The sequence below is a fragment of the Leptonychotes weddellii genome, unplaced genomic scaffold, assembly GCF_054177405.1.
Source record: "Leptonychotes weddellii isolate Sample4059 unplaced genomic scaffold, ASM5417740v2 HiC_scaffold_4450, whole genome shotgun sequence".
NCBI classification, from domain to species: Eukaryota; Metazoa; Chordata; class Mammalia; order Carnivora; family Phocidae; genus Leptonychotes; species Leptonychotes weddellii.
In genome coordinates, this window is record NW_028011327.1 from 1 (window position 1) to 11,732 (window position 11,732).

The window sequence follows — 11,732 nt, forward strand, 5'->3', positions numbered from 1 at the left end:
TCTCACTGATATGAGGAATTCTTAATCTCAGGAAACAAACTGGGGGTTGCTGGAGTGGTCGGGGGTGGGAGGGATGGGGAGGCTGGGTGATAGACATTGGGGAGGGTATGTGCTATGGTGAGCACTGTGAATTGTGTAAGACAGTTGAATCACAGACCTGTACCTCTGAAACAAAAAATACATTGTATGTTAAAAAAAAAAAAAAGAAGATAGTAGGAAAGGAAAAATGAAGGGGGGGAAATCAGAGGGGGAGATGAACCATGAGAGACTATGGACTCTGAGAAACAAACTGAGGGTTCTGGGGGAAGGTGGGGGGATGGTTAGCCTGGTGATGGGTATTAAAGAGGGCCCGTATTGAATGGAGCACTGGGTGTTATACGCAAATAATGAATGGAACACTACATCAAAAAATAAATAAATAAATAGGGAAAAAAGAAAACTACTATTCACACCCACTGAGCAAGAACCGCTTTCACCTGTTAATGTATCTTGCCCGTCTGGCTTTACACTGAGACCCAGCAAGTGTAGCCTGTGAATAGTCAAAATTGGCACCCCCAAGCATGTGAGGGCAGGTTGCAGCAATGACAAGAGCCTCTCTACTAAATGGGGAGGGTCAATTAGACTGATTAGGTGGCTCATCAGGTTCCCCATCTTCCCTTAATGTTTGTTTTGTGTCCTGTTTCCAGCTAGGAGTGATACAAAGAGATTACATGGTCCTCGCACCAGAATTCATCTACTTTACCATAGCCTATAGTTGCACATTCAGTTCCAAAAACTTAGTTTCCAAGTTCATGGCTAATCAAAATGAATACATTTCATAGAGAGCAAAGGACTCTGTTCATCACCTGCCATTTGCTCAGTGCCTAAGAAGTTCCTGGCACTTGGAGATAGAGCACTGACCAATACAAGGTGATCCCTATTTTCCCCGGCTTATGTAGGGGAGAGAAATCAGACAGAAGAATAAGCAAAAGTGATTGTAAATAAAATTATTACGAAGTGTGCTAGTTGTTAGCAAGGATATAAACACAGCTGAGGAACCTGCATTTTCTGGGGATATGAAGAACTATTTCCTTTCCAATGCTATCGAAATCTGGAATTAAAAATTCATACAATTTATTGATCCCCAAATTTACTCTAAAATTTACTTCAAAAAATTAAATCTCAGATGCTGGCTTGTTAGCTCTTTATTTTAAAAAACAAATGCCATTCCAATTGCCTAGAATAGAAACAGTAAATGGAGGACTTAAGGCAACATTTCAGTAGGTGGAAATCACACAAAATGGGTCCCTGAGGAATGAGGGAAGGAAGAAGGACACAGGCCAAAGAGCATGCCTTCAGCTATTTCAAAACTTGGCCTAGGGTGGGCCCTGTAGCAAGGAAAACCCCTTAGCACCCTGCTCCCTGAGTCCCACAATCCTTACTAGTTATATACTTCACTTGCATTAGGTAACTTTTGTGGACTCACTTGGGCACAGAACTACCATGTGGAAAATTGGGGGGTTTTGTTTGTTTTTTAGGAAAGTGGAGTATATTCCAAATAAGAAAGCAACAAATCAACCTCACTTAAACTGGTGATTGCCAAGTTAAAATACTAGCCTTGCTTTCCACAGTGTCCAGACAAAACTCAATCACATCAACCAATCTTTGAGGAATACAAAGTTACATTGTCAGTTACCTAATTGTGCTATTGTGCTAAACACAATAACCTAGTGTTAAAACCTAATGACTTTAAGATACATTTGACTATAAATCTGACCCACACAGACAATAATCTGAATTTCCATCAAGGAATCTGTAAGCACTAAATGATGGAACAAAAATGAATCCAGGCTTCACGTGTGCCCGGGTGGGGGGGGAACAGCTCTGAACTGTCACGTTGGTAGGGGGGGGACCCTCTATTTCTTTTTTTTTTTTAAGATTTTATTTATTTATTCATGAAAGACAGAGAGAGAGAGAGAGAGAGAGAGAAGCAGGCTACCAAGGAGCAGGGAGCCCGATGTGGGACTCGATCCCAGGACCCTGGGATCATGACCTGAGCCGAAGGCAGACGCTCAACCATCTGAGCCACACAGGCGCCCAGGGACCCTCTATTTCTTAAGATTCAAATGTAATCTCCCCAAATTTAACTACAATCTTTTTGTTAATTTGTTTGGCTTTGCTTTCTCTACTAAAATTATTCATAGACTTAAGCCTCTAGATTTGTTCCCTGCTACTGCATCTCCACTTCTTCCCAAACATTTTATAAAGGCTGGCCTACCACTAGTTAGAAGTTACATCTGAAAGCTTTCACCTGGCCTTTCTTTCTAAACACCTGTGGCTGTAAATGGGGGGGCTGGGGTGTGTGTGTGAGGATTTCTAGTCTAGTCCTCTTGACACAAATTAGGAATTGGAGAGGAATGATCTTTGTAAATGATCTCCAGTGAATTTTCCATCAATTCCCTCCCTTCACCCAGCTTTGTAACCACCAGAAAATTCTCATCAACTTCAAATTCTGCCAGCCACCTGTGCTGCTCTTTTCTGTTCCCATGGAGAGGATCAGCCTCTACAACAACTTCGCGAAGATGTGCCTCCCCTCAGTCTCATCATCCTCCGCTTAAAATCCTCTGGCTTCCCATCTCAAAATAAAAGTCCAAATTCCTATAGCTCTTATAAAGGCCAAGCTCTGCATCATCTAGCCAGTCTGACACCTCTTTAACTCCCCCAGCCTCATCTCTTTCTACTCTTTCCCTCCACTCTTTGCTCACACCTTTACACTTATTTTCTGCCTGGAATGCTCCTTCCTCTCCTTAAAAGGCTTTCTCAAATGTTACCTTCCCCTACCCTACCTTCCATGTAAAACTGTAAACTTCCAACCCCCTCAGCCCCTAACAAACTGCTCTAGTCCCCCGTGAGGGGCGGAGCCCACTCGTCCTCCCCAGGCCTGAGAGATTACTTGTACAGAGGCGCATCTTCCGGGCTCCTCACTCCAGACACAAGACTGAATGAAGAAGTCTCTGCTCATCGGCCACCGCCCCCTCTCCTCCGCCCCCGCGGTCCACTCCCCACAGCAGCCGAACCCTGACCCCGACTCGGACCTGCAAGCCCCCCCCAGCAAGCACGCCCGACCTACGCGGGCCCCACCTGTTCCCGGCGTCCCCTTCGGCTCCTCACTGCGCGCATGCGAACAAACCCACGTGGGTTCGGGCGGGGTTTGGCGGCGCTGCGGCGGTTGGACACGCCCCCAGCGTAGAGCTGGCTTCTGATTGGCTGCCTCTTGCCTGCCTGGCGGGGTTGGAGTCGTCTGCGGCTGCACCTCTAAAGGCGCTGCCAGTCGAGTCGTGTGTTTCCTGCTCTTCGTCGTCTCCGCGGGTTCTCCGAATCTTCGCAACCCCGCCAGCATGTCTCAGGTATAAAGCGTGCCTAGCCTGGCAACGAAGGTGCGGCGAGGCTGCAGGCTAGGGGGAGGGGTGTATCTCCCAGGAAGAATTCCGCAGGGTCTTTCCCTTCCACGCCCCGCTGTGCCTCCTGGACCCGTGCCCAGCTCTGACTCTTTGCAGGGAGCCTCGTGAGCGGAACTTGCAGGGTTTGGACACTGCTACCCACCCGCAACCGCTAGAAAGCTGCCCATGGGGTGGACTTCACGATGAAGCAGGAACAGGGGTCGGAGGCGAGGGTCCTAGTAGAGGGTTCCCTGGATTGAAGGAGCAAAGAGACCGAGTTCCCCATCCGGAAGGTCAGGGCAGGAGTAGGGACGCCATGCAGAATGGGGAAGCAAGGAAGCCGCGGCTGACAACTTAGAGGTCAGGGGACATTGGAGGTTAGTGTCCAACGTGCGGGAAGGGGAGGGCTTGGGGAGAGGTGGCCCAGAAGCCTTTTTCCTCCTTCGAATGTAGTCGCCTTTCGGAGACTGAGCTGTGTGGGCTGACCTCTGACTCATCTCACCTCTCTCCAATCAGAACACTGAAATAGAGGTCAGCGCTGGACGCCCAGCCCCAGGGGGCGGGGGCGGGGTCCAGCGGGCTCCGGTCGCTGACACCTCCGTACTCAAACCCCGTCCCCTTCTCAACTGTTTGAAACACGCTGTGCTAGCCCTATCCGCAAGTCAGGGTTTTACTGAGACCCCGGCCTGACCCAGGGGTGGTCAGGCAGTTGACCACGCTTTTTCAGTGAAGTATATGCCTACTGCAGGCACTCCTAGCCTGCTTCCTTCACCATTGTGTTTCCAGCACCTGGTACCTGGTATGGTAAGAGCATCCAGTACATAGTTATCCATCGAACGAGTGAATCCCTGTGCTTCCCCTCCTTGTTTTGCTGAATCTTTCTGGCTGCCCTGTTGGGGAACACACACTGCTTTTCCTCACAAGCATCGCAGGAGTGCCGCCTTTCCACCCTGTCTCTCCCCATTACTGAGCTCTATTTAGGCCTTTTCTCTCCCTCATGTTTAGGCTGAGTTTGACAAAGCTGCTGAGGATGTTAAGCACCTCAAGACCAAACCAGCAGATGATGAGATGTTGTTCATCTACAGCCACTACAAACAAGCAACTGTGGGTGACATAAACACAGGTATGGGGTGCCTGGGTGGCTCAGTTGGTTAAGCATCTGCCTTGAGCTCAGGTCATGATCCCAGGGTCCTGGGATCAAGTCCCGTGTCAGGCTCCCTGCTCATCGGTGAGCCTGCTTCTCCCTCTCCCTCTGACATTACCCTCACTTGTGTTCTCTGGCTCTCTCTAGCTGTCAAATAAATAAATAAAATCTTTAATTAAAAAAATAAACACAGGTATGCTGAGATGAGCTTGGGAAGGCCCCCTACTCATCAAGGCAGACTCAGCAGCCTTGACGGGTGCTGGAACTCTTAATCTATGGGAACTGCACACTCAAAACCACCCAAAGCCCTACTCTTCAGGTGGAACATGGTAATGGCTCATGGCGTCCCCCCCGCCCCGCCCCCGTGCCAAGATCATGCTCCTGAATGGGGCTCATGGACCCTGTACTGTTCTTGGTGGCTTGGGTAGCAGAATTCAAATCCTAGTTTTTGGAAGGACTTTACTGGTTATCACCAGCATTTTCCATCTACTTGTGAGGAAGCAGAGACCCCAGCCTGGAAGAGACTTAGTCCAAGCTCTGAGCTCAGTAGTAGCTTTGTTGAATCCTACTACTTCCACCGCAGACAGGCAGAATCAAAGTCAGAGCACTCGGCAGCCAGGCCAAGCCTGATAGCCGGAGCAGAGAAGCCGGCTTCCTGAGGCCGGTCAGAAGCATTTTTGCTGACAGTGGTTCCTGCTGACCGTTTCTTCCCTATTGAAGAAAATCTTGGGGCGCCTGGGTGGCACAGTCGTTAAGCGTCTGCCTTCGGCTCAGGTCATGATCCCAGGGTTCTGGGATCGAGTCCCACATCGGGCTCCCTGCTCGGTGGGGAGTCTGCTTCTCCCTCTCCCACTCCCCCTGCTTGTGTTCCCTCTCTTGCTGTGTCTCTCTCTGTCAAATAAATAAAATCTTTAAAAAAAAAAAAGAAAAAAATCTTAGTACAGATTTTGAGGTGGTAGTTTAGACTACCATATTCTGAATACAGTCTTTCCTGCTTTGGACAGTTTTCATTCTGCCCCTAAGTCCCTGCAACTCAGGTGTGTACTGAGGCAACAGCACAATGCAGTCTCTGCAGGGACTCGGAGTGCAGTGGCCACGGCAGCATAGAAGAAGGTCACCCCCTCCTCTGTTCAGGAGGGAAAGCATGGCCAATTCCACCGCGCTTGGGGTGGGCGGTGGAGCAGGTGGGTGGCTGCCAGCCATTGGGAAACAGGAAATGGTGCCCAGAGCAGTGCCAAATCAAAGTTCCCAGGAAGGGCTTAGCTGAGAAGGTCTTGGGGCAAAGGTGAGTACTGTGCTGGGTTTATAAACTTTATATCCTCCCAGGAAGGGAAAGGAGAGATGAAGCGGGGCTGGCCAGAGGAGCTGAGATGCTTTTCTGCCAAACAGGATTTTCCCAGACCCTGGCCTGCTTTTACATGAGTATGTAGACTGGCTTGGAAATCTGTCGCTTCCTCATTGGGGAGGCATCAGCTCATTCTAGGGCTCCATTTTCCAATAGATTGTCACTACTAGCCCCATTCAGTTTTAAGTTGAAAATAGTTAAAATCCAGAGCTCAGTCCTCAGTGGCACAAGCCACATATCAAGTGCCACAAGTGGCCAGTGGCCCTGAGTTAGTGTAAATGTACATGTCCATCATCACAAAAAGGGCTTTTGGAGTGTGCTCACTCTTCCTGGATGATGACTCTGTAGGCGCCCTCTCCAGCATCCCTGGAAATGCTTCTCTGAAAGCATCTGAGGAGACTTGCGGTTTCTCAGGCACAGTGGTCTGGGCCATGGGCACTGGGATTGCTCCTCTTGCCTTTGTTCTCAGGGTGGCAGTAAAATAGGTCAGCAGGGAAGTAGCCAGTGTGTTTCCCAAGTGCAGCTGATGACAGGTCTGGTGTAAAATCATGGCGTAACTTTAAGAATGCTTTGCCTTTGGAGACAAAACGCCCGCAGATTAACAAGAATTAGACTAACAACTTGGTAGAAAAATGGGGCAAGGATATGAACAGACTATTCACAGAAAGAGGAGCCCAGAAAACTGATAGCAATAATAACGTGAAAGAGAGAAATTGGGTGACTGAGAGCAGGGGTGGGAGGGAAACTTTATAGTATTCTCCGTGACAGCATTTCAATTTTAAGCCATATGAATGGATGTCGTACTTGTTTAAAAAAATTTTTTTAAGTATGGTTTTTAAAAGGAGAAATTTTGGAGTTAAAATTTAACTTCTAAGACAAAGTCTGCCTAGTAATGAGAACAGTTTTCTTCCTATTTTCTCTAAATCTTAAGTTTGGATTTCTGTACATCTGGGTTTCTAAAGGCAGAACCCACTGTGCTGGACCCATTTAACTCCCTAACAGAGCTTGGAAGGAACCAATGAAATGAAAGATGGCTTTCAGGACAAGAGAGTCGATGACGTTCTCCATTAGAACTTGAAGCAGGTCTAATGTCTTTTTCTTTCCTTGTTTCAGAACGGCCTGGGCTGTTGGATCTCAAAGGCAAGGCCAAGTGGGATGCCTGGAATCATCTGAAAGGTAATTGTTCGTAATCAGTTTCCCTAGTCTGTGAAGCCCAGTAATGAAATACTCTTCATTATGGAGTGTAAGGGGTAAGGAGAGTAAACAGAGTGGATGGAACACATGCCAGAAACCAGCCTGGCCTGGCCAAAATGGAAAAAAACTGGGCCACCTACTTTTTCTCCTAATACCATGTATGCCTTCTCCAAGAGCACTGTCTCTGAGCAGTGGTATTGTCGGGAGAGGAGGGGCTGGGGACCAGGTTACTGAAAAACAGACTGTGGGGGGGGGGGCGGTGTGTGAAATAGTTGGCCTGGGCTTTATATGTATTCACAAGAAGGAGTGGTTGCGGGTCGCCTGGGTGGCTCAGTCATTAAGCGTCTGCCTTTGGCTCAGGTCATGATCCCAGGGTCCTGGGATCGAGTCCTGCATTGGGCTCCCTGCTCCGCTTCTCCTTCTCCCTCTGCCGCTCCCCCTGCTTGTGTTCCCTGTCTCACTGTGTCTCTCTCTGTCAAATAAAGAAATAAAATCTTAAAAAAAAAGGAGGAGTGGTTTCCTGCCTGCACCTTCCTCTTCCTTGCAAGGCCGGGCAGTGATCCCCTAGCCCAAGCAGCCCTCCCCAGCTCGCTTCCAGCCAGAAAGGCACATAAAGGAAGGGAGTGAGTACTCCCCATGAACAGAGCTACTACACGCTAAACAGCAGTAGCCAAGAAGTACCCCAGCTCCGACTTCATCACGTGTCGCCTGCGGCAGCGAGACCTGCCAGTTGGCACTGAAGCTGCCTACCAGCTTTTGTGTTCTCGCTCGCTAGCTTCTGAATAAGCCCTCTGTCTTCCTGCAAATGAAAAGCCCTCGGATTCAAAAAGGGCCAGGATACAATCAATACACTCCTAGGATTTGCAAGTAACTGGAACAGGAATGCGCGTCTGACTGCCCATCGTCACTGGCCGTCGCATACCGGTGTCCAGGCGCTCTGCAGTGTTTCAGAAAGCGCTCCGATTCCCAGCGTCTCTCCCTCACCGCAGAGTCCAGGAAATCGGGGCTCACTGTCCGTGTCCTTTGGACTGCGGCACGAGGGCAGAGATGTGCCTCATTCACCTCCACGAGCTAGCTGCCTTTGCTCACAGTTCTCGAAACTTTTCCCACAGCTCCTCTCTGGGGAGAAGAGGGTGCCTGGCTTTGCTTTCTCACTGCCAGCTTTCTCCAGCAGAGAAGAGCCCAACAGATAGGTCAGAGCCAACCATGAGAGTCAGAGTCAACAGGGCCAGGAAAGTCACTGCGACTCCCCATGTTAGGCTTTCCGACCTGTCTGGAGCATCCAGCCTTGCCCCCGAGGCTCAGGTTGACCACTCACTCACAACAGTGGGAGACTCATGTGGCCAGCAGGCCAATGACGGGCCTCAGGACAGCTGCACGCACATTAGGGGTTCAGTGCTTTCAGGAGCATCAGCTGCAGGCCCAGCTCCTTAAGTATTTCAAGTTGAATCCTGGACGTCTGTGAGGTGCAGGTAAGAGAAACCCCACTTCACAGGGGAGAAACTGAGCCTCCGAGCATGAAACTGGGACTGTATAGGGCTTTTAAGTCTGCTGCTTTTCTACCGTGCTGCCTCTCTGACAAATAATCCTGTTGATTTCTTCCAGGGACTTCTAAGGAAGACGCCATGAAAGCTTACATCAACAAAGTAGAAGAACTAAAGAAAAAATATGGAATATAACAGACTGGATTTGGCTGCCAACACTGCATTTCATCTAAACCAATCTAATGCCTTTCTTTTCTAATACTGTGGATGACATGAAATAATGCAAATAGCCTGTTAGCCTAGGTCCTGAAGACCGCACAGGGCATGGCTCCAACAGAGTAGGGCCTGCCATGGTTACTGACCTGCACTGAGTAGTTTTTATCCGTAGATCTATTAAAAGCACATTTGTTACTTTAAGTCTTCAGTAATCTGGGTTCTTGAAATAGTTTACTCCATTCCGATCGCTCCTCCTCACACCCTTTTTCTAAAGATTTCATCTGGAAGTGTTTGAGCTCACCCTCCTCTACTCTGGTGGGGTGCGAGGCAGGTCACACACCTCTGATGGGGAGGGAAAGGGTTACAGAAATAGCCTTTCCTACCTCCTCCTTCCTCCCCCTTCCAGCCACACTGACCGGGTGGGCTGGCTGAGACCTCAGACCTCAGGGACTGCCAACCCTCTGCTGGAGACATTGCTGGCCTCAAGCTCCAAGTAAAGCAGGGTTGACAAGTATTTGAGGTTTGTACGAAGTCCCTCCCGTCCATGGTTCCAGAGCAAAGGAGCAAGGCTAGAAGCCCCAGTCAGGAATGAACTGTGCATCTGCCACGGGGTATTCCCAGAGTTCCAGGCCCCTGGGCAGCTGGGCAGGCAAAACTGAGTGGGGAAGTGGGTGTTCAGCAGGAAGAAGGGAGATCAGGACCCAGGAGGCCAGGGGTTAAGGTTACAGAGAAGAAAGGCTGGAGCTTGACCCTGGGGGTTATAGGTTGTCGAAAAGTAAGAAAGAAAAAGACAGCCGACAGGCCCTCCTTGCCAGATGCTCTACCCGACTCACTCCCACAGTCTTGCGAGGAAGGTCGTGGTTTTCCCATTGTGCAGGTGAGGATGCTGAGGCTGAAAGGGGTCAAGGGAGAAGCTCCTTGAGGCCAGACAGCCATACTTTTTTCTTTTTCTTTTTTTTTTTAAGCCATACTTTTTTAAGCATCTCAGGTGATTCTGAGACTCTGCCAGGTTTGGAAGCACACCCACGTGCGCCCCCCCCCGCCGCAACACAGCCTCAGTCCGTTCCCTCTGAAGCCTCTGCCCTGGTCTCAGACCTAGTTCAGCCTGCAGTACAGGGAGGAGTCAGATTTGCAGTGACTTGCCCAAGGCCACTCGGCTGGCAAATAAGAGCCAGCATTCACACGCTCATCTCCCTGGCTCAGATGCCTGCACCACACAGGTAGCCTCACAGGTGTGCCCTATGCTGGAACGGGAGAAACCGGAACAGCAGGAAGGGCCTGGCGTACAGCATACCTTCAGTGGGAAGTGGCACCAGATAGAAGTCTTGATAATGAAGCTGAAAAGCACAGAATTTGTCAACAAAGGGGCTAGGCAGCTGCTGGAAAGTAGATGTGGTCAGAGGCATTCAGATTGTGGACCTGACGGCATCCGTGGGTTCTGAGAATGGTGATTGTCCCGTGCTAGCCCAGCGTGCACATGGAAAACGAGCCCCCAGAAGCTCAGGTATAGATGGGGGGCGGGGGAGTGCTCCCAGTGGGGCCAACGTTCAAAACCTGGACGTGCGCCCTGAGTCAAGTGACTTCTTGAGCAGCCATGTCATTTATACGGGAGTTAGCCTTCCCTGGGCGCTAATGTGACTGAGGGCCTATGAGTCAGGAGGCCCTCCGTTCTCTCTATTCTGCTCTCCCCCCATGCAGCTCCACGGCACCCAGCCTGCCAAGGCCACGGAACTCCCAGGCATCCCTGAGCCCGAGTGGGGGCAGAGCGACTCAACTATACCCATACCTGCATTCTCTCCTTGGAGCAGTTTTTGGCTGCTTCAGGGGTAAGCCAAAGGAAAAACCACCTTCAATGAGTCCAGGGCATGGTTCTTGTCCAGACAGACCTGGCTCTGGGGTCAGGCCTACCTCACTTAACCTGGAGGCTGGTGGTCAGTGTGAAATGTAATTGTGTGAGGAACTCCTGCCTAGCGGGGGTGCCCGATGTGTGACCCTTCATCAGGAATTTTTCTCCTGCCGATTTTCTACCAACTCTTGTCCCTGGCAACATCCCTTGCAATGGCTGTCAGAGTCAAGGACCTAGCCCAGAAGCAGATGGTCAGCCCCTGTGGCGACGCTGGCAGGGCTGGGGGCAGAAGAACCTGCCCGGTACTCGAGCTCGTGAAAGGAAGCCGGAGCAAGGTGGATGTGTGCTCGGGCGCCGTATCGCCGCCCGGCTGCCGGCCAGCATCAGGGAACGGGCCTCGGCCTAGGGAAGCCCTGACAAAGAGGGGGCAGCCTGGCCATCTGCAGTTACGTGGGCTAGGACTGTGTTAGGACTACGCCATGGTTCTTCTCCCCCGAACGCAGATGGCAGAGAACCACCACGGGAGCGGAAAGGCCCATCTGCCCACAAGTGGCGTGGCCTCCAGTTACCGGCTGTCGTTTGCTGAGAACCTGCAGGGTGAGCCTCCCGCTCAGGTTCATTACTTCGGTTGGTGAATTTAATCCCGCGGTGCTTCGAAGTCGGTACTACACCTCAATGCTCTGTGATGGGAATGACTGGACCCATTATTCAGATGAAGGGGTTAAGACTCAGGTGACGTGAATGGATCCAAACCCAGGGCTCTCTGCCCAGGAAGGGCCTGCTAGTCCCCTTCTGTCACGTTCTCTCTCGTGACCACCGGCTGCCACTCAGCTTTGCAGTGCCCCTGTCCGATGACAAGGGTGACCCTTGCCCCGCTGGGCTAGGAGGAGGTGCTGTGAAGTCCCCCGCCTACTGTGCAGGTCTTTCTGAGGGGCAGCTCAGGGAAGCAGATCACATCTCCCCGGCTGGAACGGGGACCCCCAATGGCCCATACTTTTTTCTTTTTCTTTTTTTTTTTAAGCCATACTTTTTTAAGCATCTCAGGTGATTCTGAGACTCTGCCAGGTTTGGAAGCATACCTGCG

The 11,732-nt window shown here is 50.6% G+C and overlaps 1 protein-coding gene across 2 annotated transcripts; it reads left to right on the forward strand.

Moving 5' to 3' along the window:
* Window positions 1-3,229: 3,229 nt before the first annotated feature.
* Window positions 3,230-9,003, forward strand: LOC102747565 (acyl-CoA-binding protein). 2 transcript variants are annotated; one of them, XM_081810936.1, is made up of 5 exons: window positions 3,252-3,386; window positions 3,936-4,223; window positions 4,425-4,542; window positions 7,022-7,084; window positions 8,708-9,003. In XM_081810936.1, the coding sequence occupies exons 2-5, from the start codon at window positions 4,155-4,157 to the stop codon at window positions 8,779-8,781; spliced, it is 324 nt and encodes a 107-aa protein (XP_081667062.1). In that variant the 5' UTR covers window positions 3,252-3,386; window positions 3,936-4,154; the 3' UTR covers window positions 8,782-9,003. The 2 variants fall into 2 exon arrangements, with proteins under 2 accessions (XP_081667063.1, XP_081667062.1); XM_081810937.1 differs by lacking the exon at window positions 3,936-4,223 and having other exon boundaries at window positions 3,230-3,386.
* Window positions 9,004-11,732: the final 2,729 nt, after the last annotated feature.

Excerpts from the sequence above, each read along its gene's own strand:
- LOC102747565 (XM_081810936.1), top strand. The coding sequence starts at position 4,155 with ATGCCTACTGCAGGCACTCCTAGCCTGCTTCCTTCACCATTGTGTTTC. Across the intron at positions 4,543-7,021 it reads TGTGGGTGACATAAACACAG|AACGGCCTGGGCTGTTGGAT; the intron begins GTATGGGGTGCC and ends TCCTTGTTTCAG. Across the intron at positions 7,085-8,707 it reads TGCCTGGAATCATCTGAAAG|GGACTTCTAAGGAAGACGCC; the intron begins GTAATTGTTCGT and ends GATTTCTTCCAG.